Here is a 25,956-nt window from a genome sequence, read left to right on the forward strand (position 1 = left end):
GATGTATTTGTGTATATGGGTATGCAGACCACAGCACAGACACGGTAGTGCGGTTACGGTACTGATTGTGTTTGTTGGAACCTCTCGTGACGCCATGTGGTCAGGAAATAAGTCTGTACTGAGCATATAGAGTACCAAACAATGGTATGGGGAGTAGACTCAGAGAGGTGATGTGGGAGAACGGCTGAGAGAAAGGAGTCTAGAACTCTATAATAATAATAATAATAATAATAATAATAATAATAATAATAATAATAGTAATAACAATAATTATTATTATTATTATAATAACAATAACAATACTAATAATAATAATAATAATATTTAATAATAAAAAATAATAATGATAATAATGTACTCCACTGTTCTCTTTATTCTATGGTATAATACTCCACTGTTCTCTTTACTCTGTGGTATAATACTCCACTGTTCTCTTTACTCTACTATGGTATAATACTCCACTGTTCTCTTTACTCTGTGGTTTAATACTCCACTGTTCTCTTTACTCTACTATGGTATAATACTCCACTGTTCTCTTTATTCTATGGTATAATACTCCACTGTTCTCTTTACTCTGTGGTATAATACTCCACTGTTCTCTTTACTCTACTATGGTATAATACTCCACTGTTCTCTTTACTCTGTGGTTTAATACTCCACTGTTCTCTTTACTCTACTATGGTATAATACTCCACTGTTCTCTTTACTCTGTGGTATATTACTCCACTGTTCTCTTTACTCTGTGGTATAATACTCCACTGTTCTCTTTACTCTGTGGTATAATACTCAACTGTTCTCTTTACTCTGTGGTATAATACTCCACTGTTCTCTTTACTCTACTATGGTATAATACTCCACTGTTCTCTTTACTCTACTATGGTATAATACTCCACTGTTCTCTTTACTCTGTGGTATAATACTCCACTGTTCTCTTTACTCTACTATGGTATGATTCTCCACTGTTCTCTTTACTCTGTGGTATAATACTCCACTGTTCTCTTTACTCTGTGGTATAATACTCCACTGTTCTCTTTAACCTACTATGGTATAACACTCCACTGTTCACTGCTGAAGGGGAGAACTGTGCTTTTATTTTCCACTTATCTTCTGGTTCTCTGGTATAATACAATTGTCTCACTGTTTCTCTGGTTCTATGGTATAATACACTATTCTCACTGATCTTTGGGTTCTATGGTATAAACAGTCGTTCCCACCGCTCTGTATTCCGTACTGTAGGATTCTATGGTAATCATCTCCATTGAGACAGATTATCCTCTATCAGCATGCTTTACCAAACAGAAGATGAAAGACCTCATGTGGTGTAGAACTTTCCTCAGGAGGGACTGAGAGGTGGAACAAAAGGAGAGGAGAAAAGAGGAAGGCAGAGGAGAGGTGAGGAGAGGTGAGAAGAGGAGAGGTGAGGAGAGGAGAGCAGAGGAGAGGAGAGGTGAGGAGAGGAAGGCAGATAAAAGGTGAGGAGAGGTGAGGAGAGGAGAGGTGAGGAGAGGAGGGCAGAGGAGAGGAGCGGTGAGGAGCAGAGAGGAGAGGAGAGTAGAGGAGGGCAGAGGAGAGGTGAGGAGAGGAGAGGTGAGGAGAGGGGAGGAGGGCAGAAGAGAGGAGAGGTGAGGCGCGGAGAGTAGAGGAGAGTAGAGTAGAGGAGAGTAGAGGAGAGGAGAGGAGAGGAGAGGAGAGGAGAGGAGAGGAGGATGATTATTGAGAGGTGGAGAAGAGGAGATGAAACGAGAGGAGGGGAGTGGATGATCGAAGGGTGGAGGAGAGGAGAAGAAAGCAGAGGGGGACAACAAGGAGAGGAGAGGAGCGTGTGCCAGACAGAGTAGACAGATGTTAAGGGTCTTTGGTAACTGTGGGTCTCTGAGTCTCTGACCCTTCCTGTCATCCTCCACCCAGAGTTACACTAACAGGACATACACACAGCCAGGGCCTGCTCTGACACTTAGCAGTGTTCTCCCTGTCAGAGGAATACTGGGTAATGAGGGAGGAGAAGGATGTGGTACGGTACTAGTCCCGGTGCTGCTGTCTCTAAGGGTGTGGTACGGTACTAGTCCTGGTGATGCTGTCTCTAAGGGTTTGGTACTGTACTGGTGCTGCTGTCTCTAAGGGTTTGGTACTGTACTGGTCCTGCTGTCTCTAAGGGTTTGGTACTGTACTGGTCCTGCTGTCTCTAAGGGTTTGGTACGGTACTAGTCCTGCTGTCTCTAAGGGTTTGGTACTGTACTGGTGCTGCTGTCTCTAAGGGTTTGGTACTGTCCTGGTCCTGCTGTCTCTAAGGGTTTGGTACTGTACTGGTCCTGCTGTCTCTATGGGTTTGGTACTGTACTGGTCCTGCTGTCTCTAAGGGTTTGGTACTGTACTGGTCCTGCTGTCTCTAAGGGTTTGGTACTGTACTGGTGCTGCTGTCTCTAAGGGTTTGGTACTGTACTGGTCCTGCTGTCTCTAAGGGTTTGGTACTGTACTGGTCCTGCTGTCTCTAAGGGTTTGGTACTGTCCTGGTGCTGCTGTCTCTAAGGGTTTGGTACTGTCCTGGTGCTGCTGTCTCTAAGGGTTTGGTACTGTACTGGTCCTGCTGTCTCTAAGGGTTTGGTACGGTACTAGTCCTGCTGTCTCTAAGGGTTTGGTACTGTACTGGTCCTGGTGCTGTTGTCTGTAAGGGTTTGGTACTGTACTGGTCCTGCTGTCTCTAAGGGTTTGGTACTGGTACTGGTGCTGTTGTCTCTAAGGGTTTGGTACTGTACTGGTCCTGCTGTTTCTAAGGGTTTGGTACTGTACTGGTCCTGCTGTCTCTAAGGGTTTGGTACGGTACTAGTCCTGCTGTCTCTAAGGGTTTGGTACTGTACTGGTCCTGGTGCTGTTGTCTGTAAGGGTTTGGTACTGTACTGGTCCTGGTGCTGTTGTCTCTAAGGGTTTGGTACTGTACTGGTCCTGCTGTTTCTAAGGGTTTGGTACTGTACTGGTCCTGCTGTCTCTAAGGGTTTGGTACGGTACTAGTCCTGCTGTCTCTAAGGGTTTGGTACTTTACTGGTGCTGCTGTCTCTAAGGGTTTGGTACTGTACTGGTCCTGCTGTCTCTAAGGGTTTGGTACGGTACTGGTCCTGCTGTCTCTAAGGGTTTGGTACGGTACTGGTCCTGCTGTCTCTAAGGGTTTGGTACTGTACTGGTCCTGCTGTCTCTAAGGGTTTGGTACGGTACTAGTCCTGCTGTCTCTAAGGGTTTGGTACTATACTGGTCCTGCTGTCTCTAAGGGTTTGGTACTGTACTGGTCCTGCTGTCTCTAAGGGTTTGGTACTGTACTGGTCCTGCTGTCTCTAAGGGTTTGGTACTGTACTGGTGCTGCTGTCTCTAAGGGTTTGGTACTGTACTGGTGCTGCTGTCTCTAAGGGTTTGGTACTGTACTGGTCCTGCTGTCTCTAAGGGTTTGGTACTGTACTGGTCCTGCTGTCTCTAAGGGTTTGGTACGGTACTGGTCCTGCTGTCTCTAAGGGTTTGGTACTGTACTGGTCCTGGTGCTGTTGTCTGTAAGGGTTTGGTACTGTACTGGCCCTGCTGTCTCTAAGGGTTTGGTACTGTACTGGTGCTGTTGTCTCTAAGGGTTTGGTACTGTACTGGTCCTGCTGTCTCCAAGGGTTTGGTACTGTACTGGTGCTGTTGTATCTAAGGGTTTGGTACTGTACTGGTCCTGCTGTCTCTAAGGGTTTGGTACTGTACTGGTGCTGCTGTCTCTAAGGGTTTGGTACTGTACTGGTGCTGCTGTCTCTAAGGGTTTGGTACTGTCCTGGTGCTGCTGTCTCTAAGGGTTTGGTACGGTACTAGTCCTGCTGTCTCTAAGGGTTTGGTACTGTACTGGTGCTGCTGTCTCTAAGGGTTTGGTACTGTACTGGTCCTGCTGTCTCTAAGGGTTTGGTACTGTACTGGTCCTGCTTTCTCTAAGGGTTTGGTACTGTACTGGTCCTGCTGTCTCTAAGGGTTTGGTGCTGTCCTGGTGCTGCTGTCTCTAAGGGTTTGGTACTGTACTGGTGCTGCTGTCTCTAAGGGTTTGGTACTGTACTGGTCCTGCTGTCTCTAAGGGTTTGGTACTGTACTGGTGCTGCTGTCTCTAAGGGTTTGGTACTGTACTGGTGCTGCTGTCTCTAAGGGTTTGGTACTGGTCCTGGTGCTGCTGTCTCTAAGGGTTTGGTACTTTACTGGTTCTGCTGTCTCTAAGGGTTTGGTACTGTACTGGTCCTGCTGTCTCTAAGGGTTTGGTACTGTACTGGTCCTGCTGTCTTCAAGGGTTTGGTACGGTACTAGTCCTGCTGTCTCTAAGGGTTTGGTACTGTACTGGTCCTGGTGCTGTTGTCTGTAAGGGTTTGGTACTGTACTGGTCCTGCTGTCTCTAAGGGTTTGGTACTGTACTGGTCCTGCTGTCTCTAAGGGTTTGGTACTGTACTGGTCCTGGTGCTGTTGTCTCTAAGGGTTTGGTACTGTACTGGTCCTGCTGTCTCTAAGGGTTTGGTACTGTACTGGTCCTGCTGTCTCTAAGGGTTTGGTTTTGTACTGGTCCTGCTGTCTCTAAGGGTTTGGTACTGTATTGGTCCTGCTGTCTCTAAGCTCTATAACTGGAGCAGCAGACTCGGGCAGAAGATCACTTATCATATGAATATGGATTACTTATCATACCAAGGGTATCAGGTCATGATGCCAGAAGAGCTGAAGAGTGTGAATGGTTAAATGGTTAAATCAAGGTTTCCATTGGCTATCAGTTGAGGTGGGGGTGCAGTAATCTTGCCTTACAAAATTACATTTACAAGAGAGTGGGAGTTAATAGCAGAGTATCACGTGTACTTTTTCAGAGGGTGACCATGGGAGTCGTCTGTTACAATTGTACAATTTCTGAGTGGCGAGGTGCAAGTAGGCTAGTCTATTTCAGGGAGCGCTCTACGTAGGGTGAGTCACCATACATTTGGAAGAGGCACACACACACACACACGCACGCACACACACACACACACACACACACACACACACACACACACACACACACACACACACACACAAATAAACACACACACACGTGGCCTGGAGAATGCTGTTTTTTCTTCGGTGGGGCTGGCCTATTGGGCAGCGGCCATATTGGGCAGCGGCCCTGCCTCCCTCCCTCCCTCCCTCCCCTCAGCCGCTCCCCTCCCTTCCCTCGGCCCCTCCCCTCGGCCCCTCCCCTCACTGTAATCTGGCCGTGGGCTTAGAACAGGCTGAACATGCTGGAGACTCAATCTGTTGGGTGAATAGAGAGAAACATGAGGCCTGGCCCACCCACAGACAAGACGTAGCAGAAAATAACCCAGCCCCAGACCAGCAAAGGCCAGAGCAGACCAGACCTGAGGGAAAAGAGAGCAGCACACTGCCAGAGCAGAGAGCAGAGATAGAGATGTGTTGTGGTGCAGTGAAAAGAGAAGAAGAGATATGTGTTGTGGTGCAGTGAAAAGAGAAGAGATATGTGTTGTGGTGCAGTGAAAAGAGAAGAAGAGATATGTGTTGTGGTGCAGTGAAAAGAGAAGAAGAGATATGTGTTGTGGTGCAGTGAAAAGAGAGGAAGAGATATGTGTTGTAGTGCAGTGAAAAGAGAAGAAGAGATATGTGTTGTGGTGCAGTGAAAAGAGAGGAAGGGATATGTGTTGTGGTGCAGTGAAAAGAGAGGAAGGGATATGTGTTGTAGTGCAGTGAAAGGAGAGGAAGAGACATGTGTAGTGGTGCAGTGAAAAGAGAAGAAGAGATAAGTGTTGTAGTGCAGTGAAAAGAGAGGAATAGATATGTGTTGTGGTGCAGTGAAAAGAGAAGAAGAGATAAGTGTTGTAGTGCAGTGAAAAGAGAGGAATAGATATGTGTTGTAGTGCAGTGAAAGGAGAGGAAGAGACATGTGTAGTGGTGCAGTGAAAAGAGAAGAAGAGATATGTGAAGTAGTGCAGTGAAAAGAGAGGAAGAGATATGTGTTGTGGTGCAGTGAAAAGAGAAGAAGAGATATGTGTTGTGGTGCAGTGAAAAGAGAGGAAGATATATGTGTTGTGGTGCAGTGAAAAGAGAGGAAGAGATATGTGTTGTGGTGCAGTGAAAAGAGAAGAAGATATATGTGTTGTGGTGCAGTGAAAAGAGAAGAAGAGAGATGTGTTGTGGTCCAGTGAAAAGAGAGGAAGAGATATGTGTTGTGGTGCAGTGAAAGGAGAGGAAGAGACATGTGTAGTGGTGCAGTGAAAAGAGAAGAAGAGATATGTGTTGTAGTGCAGTGAAAAGAGAGGAAGAGATATGTGTTGTGGTGCAGTGAAAAGAGAAGAAGAGATATGTGTTGTAGTGCAGTGAAAAGAGAGGAAGAGATATGTGTTGTAGTGCAGTGAAAAGAGAGGAAGAGATATGTGTTGTGGTGCAGTGAAAAGAGAAGAAGAGATATGTGTTGTGGTGCAGTGAAAAGAGAAGAAGAGAGATGTGTTGTGGTGCAGTGAAAAGAGAAGAAGAGATATGTGTTGTGGTGCAGTGAAAAGAGAAGAAGAGATATGTGTTGTAGTGCAGTGAAAAGAGAGGAAGAGATATGTGTTGTGGTGCAGTGAAAAGAGAAGAAGAGATATGTGAAGTAGTGCAGTGAAAAGAGAGGAAGATATATGTGTTGTGGTGCAGTGAAAAGAGAAGAAGATATATGTGTTGTGGTGCAGTGAAAAGAGAGGAAGAGATATGTGTTGTGGTGCAGTGAAAAGAGAAGAAGAGATATGTGTTGTAGTGCAGTGAAAAGAGAGGAAGAGATATGTGTTGTGGTGCAGTGAAAAGAGAAGAAGAGATATGTGTTGTAGTGCAGTGAAAAGAGAAGAAGAGATATGTGTTGTGGTGCAGTGAAAAGAGAGGAAGAGATATGTGTTGTAGTGCAGTGAAAGGAGAGGAAGAGATATGTGTTGTGGTGCAGTGAAAAGAGAGGAAGAGATATGTGTTGTGGTGCAGTGAAAAGAGAAGAAGAGATATGTGAAGTAGTGCAGTGAAAAGAGAGGAAGAGATATGTGTTGTGGTGCAGTGAAAAGAGAAGAAGAGATATGTGAAGTAGTGCAGTGAAAAGAGAGGAAGAGATATGTGTTGTGGTGCAGTGAAAGAGAGGAAGAGATATGTGTTGTGGTGCAGTGAAAAGAGAGGAAGAGATATGTGTTGTGGTGCAGTGAAAAGAGAGGAAGAGATATGTGTTGTGGTGCAGTGAAAAGAGAGGAAGAGATATGTGTTGTGGTGCAGTGAAAAGAGAGGAAGGGATATGTGTTGTGGTGCAGTGAAAAGAGAAGAAGAGATATGTGTTGTGGTGCAGTGAAAAGAGAGGAAGAGATATGTGTTGTGGTGCAGTGAAAAGAGAAGAAGAGATATGTGTTGTGGTGCAGTGAAAAGAGAAGAAGAGATATGTGTTGTGGTGCAGTGAAAAGAGAAGAAGAGATATGTGTTGTGGTGCAGTGAAAAGAGAGGAAGAGATATGTGTTGTGGTGCAGTGAAAAGAGAAGAAGAGATATGTGTTGTGGTGCAGTGAAAAGAGAGGAAGAGATATGTGTTGTGGTGCAGTGAAAAGAGAAGAAGAGATATGTGTTGTGGTGCAGTGAAAGGAGAGGAAGAGATATGTGTTGTGGTGCAGTGAAAAGAGAAGAAGAGATATGTGTTGTGGTGCAGTGAAAGGAGAGGAAGAGATATGTGTTGTGGTGCAATGAAAAGAGAAGAAGAGATATGTGTTGTGGTGCAGTGAAAAGAGAGGAAGAGATATGTGTTGTGGTGCAGTGAAAAGAGAAGAAGAGATATGTGTTGTGGTGCAGTGAAAAGAGAGGAAGAGATATGTGTTGTGGTGCAGTGAAAAGAGAAGAAGAGATATGTGTTGTAGTGCAGTGAAAAGAGAAGAAGAGATATGTGTTGTAGTGCAGTGAAAAGAGAAGAAGAGATATGTGTTGTAGTGCAGTGAAAAGAGAGGAAGAGAGATGTGTTGTGGTGCAGTGAAAAGAGAGGAAGAGATATGTGTTGTAGTGCAGTGAAAAGAGAGGAAGAGAGATGTGTTGTGGTGCAGTGAAAAGAGAGGAGGAGAGATGTGTTGTGTTGCAGTGAAAAGATTTCGAGCGAAAATGAAGGTAACAGGATCAAAACAGATGGAGGCCATTTTGGCTCAAAGGGAGGCAGTGGTAGACCAGGGAATGAGAGGGAGAGAGAGAGAACAAGGCAGCAGGAGAGAGAGAGAGAGAGAGAGAGAGGGAGAGACAGAGAGAGAGGGAGAGACAGAGAGAGAGAGAGAGAGAGAGAGAGAGAGAGGGAGAGACAGAGAGAGAGAGAGAGAGAGAGAGAGAGAGAGAGAGAGAGAGAGAGAGAGAGAGAGAGAGAGAGAGTGTACAGGACATAGGAATCATGAGTACTGCTGTCAGTGAAATGTCAGTGGAACCCAGAGGACGCATTGATTAACCTCTCATGTCTATTCTTCACCTTTCTTTTCCACATCTGTCTATCCCTCCATCTTTCACTTCTCACAGTAAACAGAAAGCCCATCATGCTACATATAGACAGTCTATCATGGTACTTAAAATGTAGTTACCCTAATTTGTGCAGAATTTATCTCACAATATAACATTATGTCTTCAATCGACAGGTCTTCAGATTGTGAACCTAAATGCCAGAAAGTCTAACAATGTCATCTCTTTTCTCCCCCCCCACTCTTCCTCTCCCCCCGCTCTTCTTCCTCTCCCCCCGCCCCTCTTCTTCTCTCTCCCTCTCTCCTTTCCTCCCTCTCCCATTCCTCTCTCTCTCCCTCTCCCCCTCCCTCTCCCCCTCCCTCTCTCTCTCCCTCTCCCCCTCCCTCTCCCCCTCCCTCTCTCTCTCCCTTTCCCCCTCCCTCTCCCCCTCCCTCTCCCCCTCCCTCTCCCCCTCCCTCTCTCTCTCCCTTTCCCCCTCCCTCTCCCCCTCCCTCTCCCCCTCCCTCTCTCTCTCTGTGTCTTCCCACTCTCCTTCCCCCCAGTCTGTTCCCAGTTCTCTAAAGGTGTCTATGCCATCATTGGCCTCTACGACAGGAAGACGGTCAACATGCTGATGTCGTTCTGCGGGGCGCTGCACGTGTGTTTCGTCACGCCTTCCTTCCCCATCGAGACGGCCAACCAGTTTGTGATCCAGCTGAGACCCGAGCTACAGGACACTCTGGTGGGGGTCATAGACCACTACGGATGGACCAAGTTCGTCTACATGTACAGCTCAGATTCTGGTGAGTAAAGGGGTCAAAGGTCAAATGATGTATTCTCTGAATAGTGTCTGCATGTGAATGAATAGCTGTACTGGGTTGGCCTGGTGATTCTTTCAACATAATTGCTGGGACCATGCTGAAAAGCACAATGTAAAAGAAAATATAATTGCCTGCTCAGTACGGTTCTGGTCGGCTCTATAGTGTGAAAAGACTATATGAACTTCACAATGATGCACAAATATAAGACAACAGGGAACATGTTCCATGTACAGTCCCTTCAGAAAGTATTCAGACCCCTTGACTTTTTCACCATTTTGTTACGTTACAGCCTTATTCTAAAATTGATTAGATGAATTTCTCGCATGGAATAGCCTTCATTTCTCAGATCAAGAATAGACTAACGAGTTTCAGAAGAAAGTTATTTGTTTCTGGCCATTTTGAGCCTGTAATCGAACCCACAAATGCTGATGGTCCAGATACTCAACTAGTCTAAAGAAGGCCAGTTTTATTGCTTCTTTAATCAGGACAACAGTTTTCAGCTGTGCTAACATAATTGCAAAAGGGTTTTCTAATGATCAATTAGCCTTTTAAAATGATAAACTTGGATTAGCTAACACAACGTGCCATTGGAACACAGGAGTAATGGTTGCTGATAATGGGCCTCTGTACACCTATGTAGATATTCCATCACAAATCTACAATAGTCATTTACAACATTAACAATGTTAATGTACTGTATTTCTGATTATTTTGATGTTATTTTAATTGACAAAAAATAGCTTTTCCTTCAAAAACAAGGACATTTCTAAATGACCACAAGCTTTTGAACGGTAGTGTTTATATTTGCTAAAATGTCTAAAAACCTGTTTTTGCTTTGTCATTATGGGGTTTTGTGTGTAGACTGCTGAGGGAAAAAACATTTTAATCTATTTTAGAATAAGGCTGTAACGTAACAACATATCAAGGGGTCTAAATACTTTCCTAATGCACGGTAGCAGACACTTACAGTCATACATTCTTTCATGTACTGGTGGTCCCGGGAATCAAACCGTCTATCCTGGCCTTGCAAGCGCCATGCTCTACCAACTGAGCTACAGAGGACCACGACATTACCATAAAACACTACCGCTGGCTGGTTTGTCAAGGTTGTCAAGGAGACCGAGTGACACGGTAGTGAAACCGAGTGATATTCAGTTGACTATCCAGGCTAATAGACGGGGGAGTTGCTGGAGGTTTGGTAGGATCGCTGGGTCACAGGGTGGGACGTTCCAGGTGTGTGTCAGGAATAGCTTTAGAAATGGAACATGAGCCTGTAAAATCTGCTCGTTAGAGAACGTTGCACACACACACACACACACACACACACACACACACACACACACACACACACACACACACACACACACACACACACACACACACACACACACACACACACACACACACACGTACCTACGCACGTACTACTGTGTGAGTGTTGCACGCGCACACATAAACATGTACACAATACATACTTCCTGCACACACACACCTCTCACAGGTCCTGTCTTGTGCAAGACATCAGTTGTCATACCAACCACAGTTAGTCATTCACTGATTGCCATGGTGACAGCGGAGGGGTAAGGAGTAGCCATTGTGTCCTTTCACAGTGAAAAGCCTTTTCAGCCACAGCTCTAGGACACACCTGCACATGGATGATTGTCACACAAGGAGTAGGAGAGTGTTGAATGTCTCTAACTCTCTCATTTTGTCAGGGTATTTGAAAAGCATACTTGTATGGCAGCAAGAGCAAAGCAAACACGTTTCAGCTGCTTAATTTTCTGTCGGTGCAGAAAAAATTACGCACATGTACACACCAGGTGTGCTCTACCTCCATCCCTACCTCCTTTCCTCCCAGTCTCTCACCTCCTCTCCTCCCAGTCTCTCCCCTCCTCTCCGTCCAGTCTCTCCCCTCCTTTCCTCCCAGTCTCTCCCTTCCTCTCCTCCCAGTCTCCCAGTCTCTCCCCTCCTCTCCTCCCAGAGTCTCCCATCCTCTCCTCCCAGTCTCTCCCCTCCTTTCCTCCCAGTCTCTCCCCCCTCTCCTCCCAGTCTCTCCCCTCCTCTCCTCCCAGTCTCCCCCCTCATTTCCTCCCAGTCTCTCCCCTCATTTCCTCCCAGTCTCTCCCCCCCCTCTCCGCCCAGTCTCTCCCCTCCTCTTCCTTCCTCTCCTCCCAGTCTCTCCCCTCCTCTCCTCCCAGTCTCTCCCCTCCTCTCCGCCCAGTCTCTCCCCTCCTCTCCTCCCAGTCTCTCCCCTCCTCTACTCCCAGTCATTCCCCTCCCCTCCTCTCCCCTCCTCTCCTCCCAGTCTCTCCCCTCCTCTACTCCCAGTCTCTCCCCTCCTCTCCCATCCTCTCTTCCCAGTCTCTCCCCTCCTCTCCCCTCCTCTCCTCCCAGTCTTCCCCTCCTCTCCTCCCAGTCTCCCCCTCCTCTCCCCCCTCTCCTCCCAGTCTCTCCCCTCCTCTCCTCCCAGTCTCTCCCCTCATTTCCTCCCAGTCTCTCCCCTCATTTCCTCCCAGTCTCCCAGTCTCTCCCCTCCTCTCCTCCCAGTCTCTCCCATCCTCTCCTCCCAGTCTCTCCCCTCCTTTCCTCCCAGTCTCTCCCCCCTCTCACCCCAGTCTCTCCCCTCCTCTCCTCCCAGTCTCTCCCATCCTCTCCTCCCAGTCTCTCACCTCCTCTCCTCCCAGTCTCTCCCCTCCTCTCCGCCCAGTCTCTCCCCTCCTCTCCCCTCCTCTCCTCCCAGTCTCTCCCCTCCTCTACTCCCAGTCATTCCCCTCCCCTCCTCTCCCCTCCTCTCCTCCCAGTCTCTCCCCTTCTCTACTCCCAGTCTCTCCCCTCCTCTCCCATCCTCTCTTCCCAGTCTCTCCCCTCCTCTCCCCTCCTCTCCTCCCAGTCTTCCCCTCCTCTCCTCCCAGTCTCCCCCTCCTCTCCCCCCTCTCCTCCCAGTCTCTCCCCTCCTCTCCTCCCAGTCTCTCCCCTCATTTCCTCCCAGTCTCTCCCCTCATTTCCTCCCAGTCTCTCCCCCCCTCTCCTCCCAGTCGCTCCCCTCCTCTCCTCCCAGTCTCTCACCTCCTCTCCTCCCAGTCTCTCCCCTCCTCTCCGCCCAGTCTCTCCCCTCCTCTCCCCTCCTCTCCTCCCAGTCTCTCCCCTCCTCTACTCCCAGTCATTCCCCTCCCCTCCTCTCCCCTCCTCTCCTCCCAGTCTCTCCCCTTCTCTACTCCCAGTCTCTCCCCTCCTCTCCCATCCTCTCTTCCCAGTCTCTCCCCTCCTCTCCTCCCAGTCTCTCCCCTCATTTCCTCCCAGTCTCTCCCCTCATTTCATCCCAGTCTCCCAGTCTCTCCCCTCCTCTCCTCCCAGTCTCTCCCATCCTCTCCTCCCAGTCTCTCCCCTCCTTTCCTCCCAGTCTCTCCCCCCTCTCCTCCCAGTCTCTCCCCTCCTCTCCTCCCAGTCTCCCCCCTCATTTCCTCCCAGTCTCTCCCCTCATTTCCTCCCAGTCTCTCCCCCCTCTCCGCCCAGTCTCTCCCCTCCTCTTCCTTCCTCTCCTCCCAGTCTCCCCCATCCTCTCCTCCCAGTCTCTAACCTCCTCTCCTCCCAGTCTCTCCCCTCCTCTCCGCCGAGTCTCTCCCCTCCTCTCCTCCCAGTCTCTCCCCTCCTCTACTCCCAGTCATTCCCCTCCCCTCCTCTCCCCTCCTCTCCTCCCAGTCTCTCCCCTCCTCTACTCCCAGTCTCTCCCCTCCTCTCCCATCCTCTCTTCCCAGTCTCTCCCCTCCTCTCCTCCCAGTCTTCCCCTCCTCTCCTCCCAGTCTCCCCCTCCTCTCCCCCCTCTCCTCCCAGTCTCTCCCCTCCTCTGCTCCCAGTCTCTCCCCTCATTTCCTCCCAGTCTCTCCCCTCATTTCCTCCCAGTCTCCCAGTCTCTCCCCTCCTCTCCTCCCAGTCTCTCCCATCCTCTCCTCCCAGTCTCTCCCCTCCTTTCCTCCCAGTCTCTCCCCCCTCTCACCCCAGTCTCTCCCCTCCTCTCCTCCCAGTCTCTCCCCTCCTTTCCTCCCAGTCTCTCCCCCCTCTCACCCCAGTCTCTCCCCTCCTCTCCTCCCAGTCTCTCCCCTCATTTCCTCCCAGTCTCTCCCCTCATTTCCTCCCAGTCTCTCCCCCTCTCTCCTCCCAGTCTCTCCCCTCCTCTCCGCCCAGTCTCTCCCCTCCTCTTCCCATCCTCTCCTCCCAGTCGCTCCCCTCCTCTCCTCCCAGTCTCTCACCTCCTCTCCTCCCAGTCTCTCCCCTCCTCTCCGCCCAGTCTCTCCCCTCCTCTCCTCCCAGTCTCTCCCCTCCTCTACTCCCAGTCATTCCCCTCCCCTCCTCTCCCCTCCTCTCCTCCCAGTCTCTCCCCTTCTCTACTCCCAGTCTCTCCCCTCCTCTCCCATCCTCTCTTCCCAGTCTCTCCCCTCCTCTCCCCTCCTCTCCTCCCAGTCTTCCCCTCCTCTCCTCCCAGTCCCCCCCTCCTCTCCCCCCTCTCCTCCCAGTCTCTCCCCTCCTCTCCTCCCAGTCTCTCCCCTCATTTCCTCCCAGTCTCTCCCCTCATTTCCTCCCAGTCTCTCCCCCCCTCTCCTCCCAGTCTCTCCCCTCCTCTCCGCCCAGTCTCTCCCCTCCTCTCCGCCCAGTCTCTCCCCTCCTCTTCCCATCCTCTCCTCCCAGTCGCTCCCCTCCTCTCCTCCCAGTCTCTCCCCCCCTCTCCTCCCAGTCTCTCCCCTCCTCTCCTCCCAGTCTCTCCCCTCCTCTTCCCATCCTCTCCTCCCAGTCGCTCCCCCCCTCTCCTCCCAGTCTCTCACCTCCTCTCCTCCCAGTCTCTCCCCTCCTCTCCGCCCAGTCTCTCCCCTCCTCTCCCCTCCTCTCCTCCCAGTCTCTCCCCTCCTCTACTCCCAGTCATTCCCCTCCCCTCCTCTCCCCTCCTCTCCTCCCAGTCTCTCCCCTTCTCTACTCCCAGTCTCTCCCCTCCTCTCCCATCCTCTCTTCCCAGTCTCTCCCCTCCTCTCCCCTCATTTCCTCCCAGTCTCTCCCCTCATTTCCTCCCAGTCTCTCCCCCCCTCTCCTCCCAGTCTCTCCCCTCCTCTCCGCCCAGTCTCTCCCCTCCTCTTCCTTCCTCTCCTCCCAGTCTCTCCCCTCCTCTCCTCCCAGTCTCTCCCCTCCTCTCCGCCCAGTCTCTCCCCTCCTCTCCCCTCCTCTCCTCCCAGTCTCTCCCCTCCTCTACTCCCAGTCATTCCCCTCCCCTCCTCTCCCCTCCTCTCCTCCCAGTCTCTCCCCTTCTCTACTCCCAGTCTCTCCCCTCCTCTCCCATTCTCTCTTCCCAGTCTCTCCCCTCCTCTCCCCTCCTCTTCTCCCAGTCTTCCCCTCCTCTCCTCCCAGTCTCCCCCTCCTCTCCCCCCTCTCCTCCCAGTCTCTCCCCTCCTCTCCTCCCAGTCTCTCCCCTCATTTCCTCCCAGTCTCTCCCCTCATTTCCTCCCAGTCTCCCAGTCTCTCCCCTCCTCTCCTCCCAGTCTCTCCCATCCTCTCCTCCCAGTCTCTCCCCTCCTTTCCTCCCAGTCTCTCCCCCCTCTCCTCCCAGTCTCTCCCCTCATTTCCTCCCAGTCTCTCCCCTCATTTCCTCCCAGTCTCTCCCCTCATCTCCTCCCAGTCTCTCCCCTCCTCTACTCCCAGTCATTCCCCTCCCCTCCTCTCCCCTCCTCTCCTCCCAGTCTCTCCCCTTCTCTACTCCCAGTCTCTCCCCTCCTCTCCCATTCTCTCTTCCCAGTCTCTCCCCTCCTCTCCCTCCTCTCCTCCCAGTCTTCCCCTCCTCTCCTCCCAGTCCCCCCCTCCTCTCCCCCCTCTCCTCCCAGTCTCTCCCCTCCTCTCCTCCCAGTCTCTCCCCTCATTTCCTCCCAGTCTCTCCCCTCATTTCCTCCCAGTCTCTCCCCCCCTCTCCTCCCAGTCTCTCCCCTCCTCTCCGCCCAGTCTCTCCCCTCCTCTCCGCCCAGTCTCTCCCCTCCTCTTCCCATCCTCTCCTCCCAGTCGCTCCCCTCCTCTCCTCCCAGTCTCTCCCCCCCTCTCCTCCCAGTCTCTCCCCTCCTCTCCTCCCAGTCTCTCCCCTCCTCTTCCCATCCTCTCCTCCCAGTCGCTCCCCCCCTCTCCTCCCAGTCTCTCACCTCCTCTCCTCCCAGTCTCTCCCCTCCTCTCCGCCCAGTCTCTCCCCTCCTCTCCCCTCCTCTCCTCCCAGTCTCTCCCCTCCTCTACTCCCAGTCATTCCCCTCCCCTCCTCTCCCCTCCTCTCCTCCCAGTCTCTCCTCTTCTCTACTCCCAGTCTCTCCCCTCCTCTCCCATCCTCTCTTCCCAGTCTCTCCCCTCCTCTCCCCTCATTTCCTCCCAGTCTCTCCCCTCATTTCCTCCCAGTCTCTCCCCCCCTCTCCTCCCAGTCTCTCCCCTCCTCTCCGCCCAGTCTCTCCCCTCCTCTTCCTTCCTCTCCTCCCAGTCTCTCCCCTCCTCTCCTCCCAGTCTCTCCCCTCCTCTCCGCCCAGTCTCTCCCCTCCTCTCCCCTCCTCTCCTCCCAGTCTCTCCCCTCCTCTACTCCCAGTCATTCCCCTCCCCTCCTCTCCCCTCCTCTCCTCCCAGTCTCTCCCCTTCTCTACTCCCAGTCTCTCCCCTCCTCTCCCATTCTCTCTTCCCAGTCTCTCCCCTCCTCTCCCCTCCTCTTCTCCCAGTCTTCCCCTCCTCTCCTCCCAGTCTCCCCCTCCTCTCCCCCCTCTCCTCCCAGTCTCTCCCCTCCTCTCCTCCCAGTCTCTCCCCTCATTTCCTCCCAGTCTCCCAGTCTCTCCCCTCCTCTCCTCCCAGTCTCTCCCATCCTCTCCTCCCAGTCTCTCCCCTCCTTTCCTCCCAGTCTCTCCCCCCTCTCCTCCCAGTCTCTCCCCTCATTTCCTCCCAGTCTCTCCCCTCATCTCCTCCCAGTCTCTCCCCCCCTCTCCTCCCAGTCTCTCCCGCCTCTCCGCCCAGTCTCTCCCCTCCTCTTCCTTCCTCTCCTCCCAGTCGCTCCCCTCCTCTCCGCCCAGTCTCTCACCTCCTCTCCTCCCAGTCTCTCCCCTCCTCTCCGCCCAGTCTTTCCCCTCCTCTCCCCTCCTCTCCTCCCAGTCTCTCCCCTCCTCTACTCCCAGTCATTCCCCTCCCCTCCTCTCCCCTCCTCTCCTCCCAGTCTCTCCCCTTCTCTACTCCCAGTCTCTCCCCTCCTCTCCCATCCTCTCTTCCCAGTCTCTCCCCTCCTCTCCTCCCAGTCTCTCCCCTCATTTCCTCCCAGTCTCTCCCCTCATTTCATCCCAGTCTCCCAGTCTCTCCCCTCCTCTCCTCCCAGTCTCTCCCATCCTCTCCTCCCAGTCTCTCCCCTCCTTTCCTCCCAGTCTCTCCCCCCTCTCCTCCCAGTCTCTCCCCTCCTCTCCTCCCAGTCTCCCCCCTCATTTCCTCCCAGTCTCTCCCCTCATTTCCTCCCAGTCTCTCCCCCCTCTCCGCCCAGTCTCTCCCCTCCTCTTCCTTCCTCTCCTCCCAGTCTCCCCCATCCTCTCCTCCCAGTCTCTAACCTCCTCTCCTCCCAGTCTCTCCCCTCCTCTCCGCCGAGTCTCTCCCCTCCTCTCCTCCCAGTCTCTCCCCTCCTCTACTCCCAGTCATTCCCCTCCCCTCCTCTCCCCTCCTCTCCTCCCAGTCTCTCCCCTCCTCTACTCCCAGTCTCTCCCCTCCTCTCCCATCCTCTCTTCCCAGTCTCTCCCCTCCTCTCCTCCCAGTCTTCCCCTCCTCTCCTCCCAGTCTCCCCCTCCTCTCCCCCCTCTCCTCCCAGTCTCTCCCCTCCTCTGCTCCCAGTCTCTCCCCTCATTTCCTCCCAGTCTCTCCCCTCATTTCCTCCCAGTCTCCCAGTCTCTCCCCTCCTCTCCTCCCAGTCTCTCCCATCCTCTCCTCCCAGTCTCTCCCCTCCTTTCCTCCCAGTCTCTCCCCCCTCTCACCCCAGTCTCTCCCCTCCTCTCCTCCCAGTCTCTCCCCTCCTTTCCTCCCAGTCTCTCCCCCCTCTCACCCCAGTCTCTCCCCTCCTCTCCTCCCAGTCTCTCCCCTCATTTCCTCCCAGTCTCTCCCCTCATTTCCTCCCAGTCTCTCCCCCTCTCTCCTCCCAGTCTCTCCCCTCCTCTCCGCCCAGTCTCTCCCCTCCTCTTCCCATCCTCTCCTCCCAGTCGCTCCCCTCCTCTCCTCCCAGTCTCTCACCTCCTCTCCTCCCAGTCTCTCCCCTCCTCTCCGCCCAGTCTCTCCCCTCCTCTCCTCCCAGTCTCTCCCCTCCTCTACTCCCAGTCATTCCCCTCCCCTCCTCTCCCATCCTCTCTTCCCAGTCTCTCCCCTCCTCTACTCCCAGTCTCTCCCCTCCTCTCCCATCCTCTCTTCCCAGTCTCTCCCCTCCTCTCCCCTCCTCTCCTCCCAGTCTTCCCCTCCTCTCCTCCCAGTCCCCCCCTCCTCTCCCCCCTCTCCTCCCAGTCTCTCCCCTCCTCTCCTCCCAGTCTCTCCCCTCATTTCCTCCCAGTCTCTCCCCTCATTTCCTCCCAGTCTCTCCCCCCCTCTCCTCCCAGTCTCTCCCCTCCTCTCCGCCCAGTCTCTCCCCTCCTCTCCGCCCAGTCTCTCCCCTCCTCTTCCCATCCTCTCCTCCCAGTCGCTCCCCTCCTCTCCTCCCAGTCTCTCCCCCCCTCTCCTCCCAGTCTCTCCCCTCCTCTCCTCCCAGTCTCTCCCCTCCTCTTCCCATCCTCTCCTCCCAGTCGCTCCCCCCCTCTCCTCCCAGTCTCTCACCTCCTCTCCTCCCAGTCTCTCCCCTCCTCTCCGCCCAGTCTCTCCCCTCCTCTCCCCTCCTCTCCTCCCAGTCTCTCCCCTCCTCTACTCCCAGTCATTCCCCTCCCCTCCTCTCCCCTCCTCTCCTCCCAGTCTCTCCCCTTCTCTACTCCCAGTCTCTCCCCTCCTCTCCCATCCTCTCTTCCCAGTCTCTCCCCTCCTCTCCCCTCATTTCCTCCCAGTCTCTCCCCTCATTTCCTCCCAGTCTCTCCCCCCCTCTCCTCCCAGTCTCTCCCCTCCTCTCCGCCCAGTCTCTCCCCTCCTCTTCCTTCCTCTCCTCCCAGTCTCTCCCCTCCTCTCCTCCCAGTCTCTCCCCTCCTCTCCGCCCAGTCTCTCCCCTCCTCTCCCCTCCTCTCCTCCCAGTCTCTCCCCTCCTCTACTCCCAGTCATTCCCCTCCCCTCCTCTCCCCTCCTCTCCTCCCAGTCTCTCCCCTTCTCTACTCCCAGTCTCTCCCCTCCTCTCCCATTCTCTCTTCCCAGTCTCTCCCCTCCTCTCCCCTCCTCTTCTCCCAGTCTTCCCCTCCTCTCCTCCCAGTCTCCCCCTCCTCTCCCCCCTCTCCTCCCAGTCTCTCCCCTCCTCTCCTCCCAGTCTCTCCCCTCATTTCCTCCCAGTCTCTCCCCTCATTTCCTCCCAGTCTCCCAGTCTCTCCCCTCCTCTCCTCCCAGTCTCTCCCATCCTCTCCTCCCAGTCTCTCCCCTACTTTCCTCCCAGTCTCTCCCCCCTCTCCTCCCAGTCTCTCCCCTCATTTCCTCCCAGTCTCTCCCCTCATTTCCTCCCAGTCTCTCCCCTCATCTCCTCCCAGTCTCTCCCCTCCTCTACTCCCAGTCATTCCCCTCCCCTCCTCTCCCCTCCTCTCCTCCCAGTCTCTCCCCTTCTCTACTCCCAGTCTCTCCCCTCCTCTCCCATTCTCTCTTCCCAGTCTCTCCCCTCCTCTCCCCTCCTCTCCTCCCAGTCTTCCCCTCCTCTCCTCCCAGTCCCCCCCTCCTCTCCCCCCTCTCCTCCCAGTCTCTCCCCTCCTCTCCTCCCAGTCTCTCCCCTCATTTCCTCCCAGTCTCTCCCCTCATTTCCTCCCAGTCTCTCCCCCCCTCTCCTCCCAGTCTCTCCCCTCCTCTCCGCCCAGTCTCTCCCCTCCTCTCCGCCCAGTCTCTCCCCTCCTCTTCCCATCCTCTCCTCCCAGTCGCTCCCCTCCTCTCCTCCCAGTCTCTCCCCCCCTCTCCTCCCAGTCTCTCCCCTCCTCTCCTCCCAGTCTCTCCCCTCCTCTTCCCATCCTCTCCTCCCAGTCGCTCCCCCCCTCTCCTCCCAGTCTCTCACCTCCTCTCCTCCCAGTCTCTCCCCTCCTCTCCGCCCAGTCTCTCCCCTCCTCTCCCCTCCTCTCCTCCCAGTCTCTCCCCTCCTCTACTCCCAGTCATTCCCCTCCCCTCCTCTCCCCTCCTCTCCTCCCAGTCTCTTCCCTTCTCTACTCCCAGTCTCTCCCCTCCTCTCCCATCCTCTCTTCCCAGTCTCTCCCCTCCTCTCCCCTCATTTCCTCCCAGTCTCTCCCCTCATTTCCTCCCAGTCTCTCCCCCCCTCTCCTCCCAGTCTCTCCCCTCCTCTCCGCCCAGTCTCTCCCCTCCTCTTCCTTCCTCTCCTCCCAGTCTCTCCCCTCCTCTCCTCCCAGTCTCTCCCCTCCTCTCCGCCCAGTCTCTCCCCTCCTCTCCCCTCCTCTCCTCCCAGTCTCTCCCCTCCTCTACTCCCAGTCATTCCCCTCCCCTCCTCTCCCCTCCTCTCCTCCCAGTCTCTCCCCTTCTCTACTCCCAGTCTCTCCCCTCCTCTCCCATTCTCTCTTCCCAGTCTCTCCCCTCCTCTCCCCTCCTCTTCTCCCAGTCTTCCCCTCCTCTCCTCCCAGTCTCCCCCTCCTCTCCCCCCTCTCCTCCCAGTCTCTCCCCTCCTCTCCTCCCAGTCTCTCCCCTCATTTCCTCCCAGTCTCTCCCCTCATTTCCTCCCAGTCTCCCAGTCTCTCCCCTCCTCTCCTCCCAGTCTCTCCCATCCTCTCCTCCCAGTCTCTCCCCTCCTTTCCTCCCAGTCTCTCCCCCCTCTCCTCCCAGTCTCTCCCCTCATTTCCTCCCAGTCTCTCCCCTCATCTCCTCCCAGTCTCTCCCCCCCTCTCCTCCCAGTCTCTCCCGCCTCTCCGCCCAGTCTCTCCCCTCCTCTTCCTTCCTCTCCTCCCAGTCTCTCCCCTCTTCTCCTCCCAGTCTCTCACCTCCTCTCCTCCCATTCTCTCCCCTCCTCTCCGCCCAGTCTCTCCCCTCCTCTCCCCTCCTCTCCTCCCAGTCTCTCCCCTCCTCTACTCCCAGTCATTCCCCTCCCCTCCTCTCCCCTCCTCTCCTCCCAGTCTCTCCCCTTCTCTACTCCCAGTCTCTCCCCTCCTCTCCCATCATCTCTTCCCAGTCTCTCCCCTCCTCTCCCCTCCTCTCCTCCCAGTCTTCCCCTCCTCTCCTCCCAGTCTCCCCCTCCTCTCCCCCTCTCCTCCCAGTCTCTCCCCTCCTCTCCTCCCAGTCTCTCCCCTCATTTCCTCCCAGTCTCTCCCCTCATTTCCTCCCAGTCTCTCCCCCCCTCTCCTCCCAGTCTCTCCCCTCCTCTCCGCCCAGTCTCTCCCCTCCTCTTCCTTCCTCTCCTCCCAGTCTCTCCCCTCCTCTCCTCCCAGTCTCTCACCTCCTCTCCTCCCAGTCTCTCCCCTCCTCTCCTCTCTGCCCAGTCTCTCCCCTCCTCTCCCCTCCTCTCCTCCCAGTCTCTCCCCTCCTCTACTCCCAGTCATTCCCCTCCCCTCCTCTCCCCTCCTCTCCTCCCAGTCTCTCCCCTTCTCTACTCCCAGTCTCTCCCCTCCTCTCCCATCCTTTCTTCCCAGTCTCTCCCCTCCTCTCCCCTCCTCTCCTCCCAGTCTTCCCCTCCTCTCCTCCCAGTCTCCCCCTCCTCTCCCCTCCTCTACTCCCAGTTTCTCCCCTCCTCTCCCCTCCTCCCAGTCTCTCCCGTCCTCTCCTCCCAGTCTCTCCCCTTCTCTCCCCTCCTCTCCTCCCAGTCTCTCCCCTCCTCTCCCCTCCTCTCCTCCCAGTCTCTCCCGTCCTCTCCTCCCAGTCTCTCCCCTTCTCTCCCATCCTCTCCTCCCAGTTTCTCCCCTCCTCTCCCCTCCTCTCCTCCCAGTCTCCCCTCCTCTCCTCCCAGTTTCTCCCCTCCTCTCCCCTCCTCTCCTCCCAGTCTCTCCCGTCCTCTCCTCCCAGTCTCTCCCCTTTTCTCCACTCCTCTCCTCACAGTCTCTCCCCTCCTCTCCCCTCCTCTCCTCCCAGTTTCTCCCCTCCTCTCCTCCCAGTCTCTCACCTCTTCTCCCCTCCTCTCCTCCCAGTCTCTCGCCTCCTCTCCCCTCCCCTCCTCTCCTCTCTCCTCCTCTCCTCCCAGTCTCTTGCCTCCTCTCCTCCCAGTCTCTCGACTTCTATCCCCTCCTTTCCCATCTTCTCCTCCCAGTCTCTCCGCTCCTCTCTCCTCCCCTCCTCTCCCCTCCTCCCCTTCTCCCCTCCCAGCCAATCAGCTGTAGCCTACTCATAATGCCGTGCCATCTGTCTCAGGTGTTGTGTGTTTCAGAGCATAACTGTCAAGCTACACTAAACTCTGCATACGCTGGCAATGTGTGTGTGCATGCTTACGTGTTTATGTATTTGTGTGTGTATGCATTCTTGTGTCTCTTTGTGTGTGTTGTGACTGCTGAGTGATGTTACACTCTCTGAAATAAAGCCAGTTTAATGACAACTGTGAGACCTTGATAAACTGTCACTCTGTCTGTCTGTCTGGACACACAACAGGACTGTGACAGAGGAGATTTCACACAGAGGACTGGTCCTTGTGATTCATAGTACCCATGATAGCTAGAGCGCCATGCATGTCCCAGTGATGGTTTTATCTCCCATGATCCCTTTATCAGCCAGTGAGGAACTGCATTGCCATTAACCCTGCTGTTTGTGTGTTGGCGTGTGTGTGTGTGTGCATGTGTGTGCATGTGTGTGTGTGTGTGTGTGTGTGTGTGTGTGTGTGTGTGTGTGTGTGTGTGTGTGTGTGTGTGTGTGTGTGTGTGTGTGTGTGTGTGTGTGTGTGTACTTGAGCGGTGGGATGGAGAGTTCTGGAATCCATATCATCATCCATATTGCCTCCTGTTGCCTGGATACTATTCTCCAGCTGCCTTGTCCAAAGGGTTATTTTAAGCCTGTAAGAAAAATTGGTGTTTGTTCGGTTATAGTGTGTGTGTGTGCTTGTGTGTGTGCTTGCATGCGTGCGTGCGTGTGTGCGTTTGTGTGTGTGTGTATGTGTGTGCCTGTGTGTTTTCAGGCCATTGTAGATGGCACTTTGTTCCCTATCACAAGGCTAAATAGAGGTATGCAGACAGGCACCTTTGTCAGTGTAGATTATAGCAGTCTGTGTTTAGTCCCCAGGGGTCTCTCTTTTTGGTAGACTGGTCTGAGAGTCACCATCCATTGCTATGCAGGCCTGAATGTGGATTAAAGTTGAATGCCTGGGGGAGAGATTAGGTTACCCATACATTTATGCGTGTGTGTGTGTGTGTGCGTGTGCGTGCGTGCGTGTGTGTGTGTGAATGCATGCGTGCGTACGTTTGTGCGTGAATGTTTGCATGTGTCGTTGTGTTCATGCAGGTATTTATTGTTGCACACATTTCAGCACCTTGACACAAAAAGGATCTTTATTTATTTTGAGCACCTCCTTCTTCATATTACCATCTTCCATCACAGCCCAAAAGCTTTATGGTCGAATACATTTAGAACTTCTCTTTATAAATATTACTTTTTTAAGAGCTTTAACTGGAAAGTCTGTGTCTCAAATTGCACCTTATTTCCCAATTGCACTCTGTTTCCTAAAGTAGTGCACAATAAAGGGAATAGGGTGCCATTTGGTATGCACACGAGTGAACGTAAAGATACATCTCTGTGAGTGTTGCCATTTTCTTGCAGTCTCCGGGATTTGAAAACTATTTTCTCCCCAGATAACATCTGTGTAGATGTGTTACTGAGCAACAGCCGTTAACTTCTAAAGTGTGTCTCTTTTTATTTTCAGAAGCCTGGAAACGGTGAAAATAAATGTTCACGGCCATTAACACCCTCATAAACATTATTCACAAAATGGCCCTTTTTAGTGAATAAAAATACATAAAATGATCTGTCTTTCTCTCCTCCCACGTGTCGTGCCTCCATGTGTTAGTCCAATTAATTCTTATGAGGGCCAGATTCCATTATTAGCTCTTATGAGGGCCAGATTCCATTATTAGTTCTTATGAGGGCCAGATTCCATTATTAGTTCTCATGGGGGCCAGATTCCATTATTAGTTCTCATGGGGGCCAGATTCCATTATTAGTTCTTATGAGGGCCAGATTCCATTATTAGTTCTTATGAGGGCCAGATTCCATTATTAGTTCTTATGAGGGCCAGATTCCATTATTAGTTCTTATGAGGGCCAGATTCCATTATTAGTTCTTATGAGGGCCAGATTCCATTATTAGTTCTTATGAGGGCCAGATTCCATTATTAGTTCTTATAAGGGCCAGATTCCATTATTAGTTCTTATGAGGGCCAGATTCCATTATTAGTTCTTATGAGGGCCAGATTCCATTATTAGTTCTTATGAGGGCCAGATTCCATTATTAGTTCTTATGAGGGCCAGATTCCATTATTAGTTCTTATGAGGGCCAGATTCCATTATTAGTTCTTATGAGGGCCAGATTCCATTATTAGTTCTTATGAGGGCCAGATTCCATTATTAGTTCTTATGAGGGCCAGATTCCATTATTAGTTCTTATAAGGGCCAGATTCCATTATTAGTTCTTATGAGGGCCAGATTCCATTATTAGTTCTTATGAGGGCCAGATTCCATTATTAGTTCTTATGAGGGCCAGATTCCATTATTAGTTCTTATGAGGGCCAGATTCCATTATTAGTTCTTATGAGGGCCAGATTCCATTATTAGTTCTTATGAGGGCCAGATTCCATTATTAGTTCTTATGAGGGCCAGATTCCATTATTAGTTCTTATGAGGGCCAGATTCCATTATTAGTTCTTATGAGGGCCAGATTCCATTATTAGTTCTTATGAGGGTTCTTTTCATGGTGTGCAGACTCAGATTTGTGTTTCCGATTCAACCTCCTTGTTCTATTTCAGGGAGTAAGGGGCAAACAGGTTTTATTTTGACTAGAATAATTGTGTGTGTTCTTGTGGAAAAGGGATGCAGACTGTGCAGACTGTGAGATTGAGCTCTAGGGAGCTGACCATGGTCCTGGAATCACACCACGACAACAGAAGGTTGAGAAGAAAAAAGATAGAAAGGAAAAGAGTGTTTTCTGTCTGGGGAGTTGACCATGGTCCTGAAACTAGACCTTGAAATAAAGGAGTTGACCATGGTTCTGAAACTAGACCTTGAAATAAAGGAGTTGACCATGGTCCTGAAACTAGACCTTGAAATAAAGGAGTTGACCATGGTTCTGAAACTAGACCTTGAAATAAAGGAGTTGACCATGGTCCTGAAACTAGACCTTGAAATAAAGGAGTTGACCATGGTCCTGAAACTAGACCTTGAAATAAAGGAGTTGACCATGGTTCTGAAACTAGACCTTGAAATAAAGGAGTTGACCATGGTCCTGAAACTAGACCTTGAAATAAAGGAGTTGACCATGGTCCTGAAACTAGACCTTGAAATAAAGGAGTTGACCATGGTCCTGAAACTAGACCTTGAAATAAAGGAGTTGACCATGGTCCTGAAACTAGACCTTGAAATAAAGGAGTTGACCATGGTCCTGAAACTAGACCTTGAAATAAAGGAGTTGACCATGGTCCTGAAACTAGACCTTGAAATAGAGGAGTTGACCATGGTCCTGTGGTTGACCATGGTCAACTCCTCTGTTTTATGGTCTAGTTTCAGGACCATGGTCAACTCCTCTGTTTCAGAGACCATGGTTTGAAACTAACCACTCTGAAACAGAGGTGTTCACCATTGTCCTGAAACAAACCACTCTGAAACAGAGGAGTTGACCGTGGTCCTGAAAGCAGAAGCTCCGTCTATGGAGTTCGCTGCTGTCCATAGCAGTCAATGGTTTAATGTGACTGACTGCTGGGTTTGAAACCAAGTATTCTGAACACCACTGGACTGTATTTGCCCACTGAACTAAAGCTATGTCTGATTTCTCAAATGATTTATGTGATTTGACACGTTGTATTTTTCAGGTGTCACCAACTTTAAAACCACTTCTCAACCTGTCCTCTAAACCGTCCAACGGAGCCAGGCATCCATCACCTTTCACCATAATTCTGACTAGTTAGACACACACCAACAACCCTGCTGCCATAATGGCATGTGAAATATGTAAAGAGGGTCATATAACATTTTTGATTATTCTCTCTAGTGCAGTTGTGACTGGCTGTGTGGAATACAGCTTCATGTATTAGCTTAGCTTATAATGTAATTGTTATAATTCAGTATTTGGTTTAGTAATGGCCGCCGCTCTGCAGCTTGTGAAAGCTTTGTTTACCTTCTGGAATAACTGTCTGTCCCCTCCCAGGAGGATTCTGATTGGTCTAATATGATACTGAGTGTCCCACACTGTAAATCTGCAGCCATGATCGATGTGTTCCCTAATGGCCTCTTATTTCCTGTCCCTGTTCTGAGCCGCGAGCCCATTGGTTCCCTGGCCTATTCCCCCATGATACTTTAGTGCATTAGCAGCCTATGGGGACAGCTTAATGGAGTGGCCTGGATGTAATTGGTGCCTCTGAGGGACTGTCTGAGTCTGCGTGTGTGTGCAGGGCCAGCCCTAGC

General features: G+C 52.3%; 1 protein-coding gene across 7 annotated transcripts in view; it reads left to right on the forward strand.

The window, feature by feature from the left end:
- LOC129858394 (glutamate receptor 1-like) overlaps nt 1–25,956 on the forward strand; it is a 186,670-nt gene that overhangs the window by 42,831 nt on the left and 117,883 nt on the right. For all 7 annotated transcript variants that reach the window (XM_055927576.1, XM_055927577.1, XM_055927579.1 and 4 more), the window contains exon 3: nt 8,996–9,235. In XM_055927576.1, coding sequence (XP_055783551.1) covers nt 8,996–9,235 — 240 coding nt within the window. The remainder of the gene's footprint in view (nt 1–8,995; nt 9,236–25,956) is intronic.

The sequence above is a fragment of the Salvelinus fontinalis genome, chromosome 6, assembly GCF_029448725.1.
Source record: "Salvelinus fontinalis isolate EN_2023a chromosome 6, ASM2944872v1, whole genome shotgun sequence".
Classification (NCBI taxonomy): domain Eukaryota; kingdom Metazoa; phylum Chordata; class Actinopteri; order Salmoniformes; family Salmonidae; genus Salvelinus; species Salvelinus fontinalis.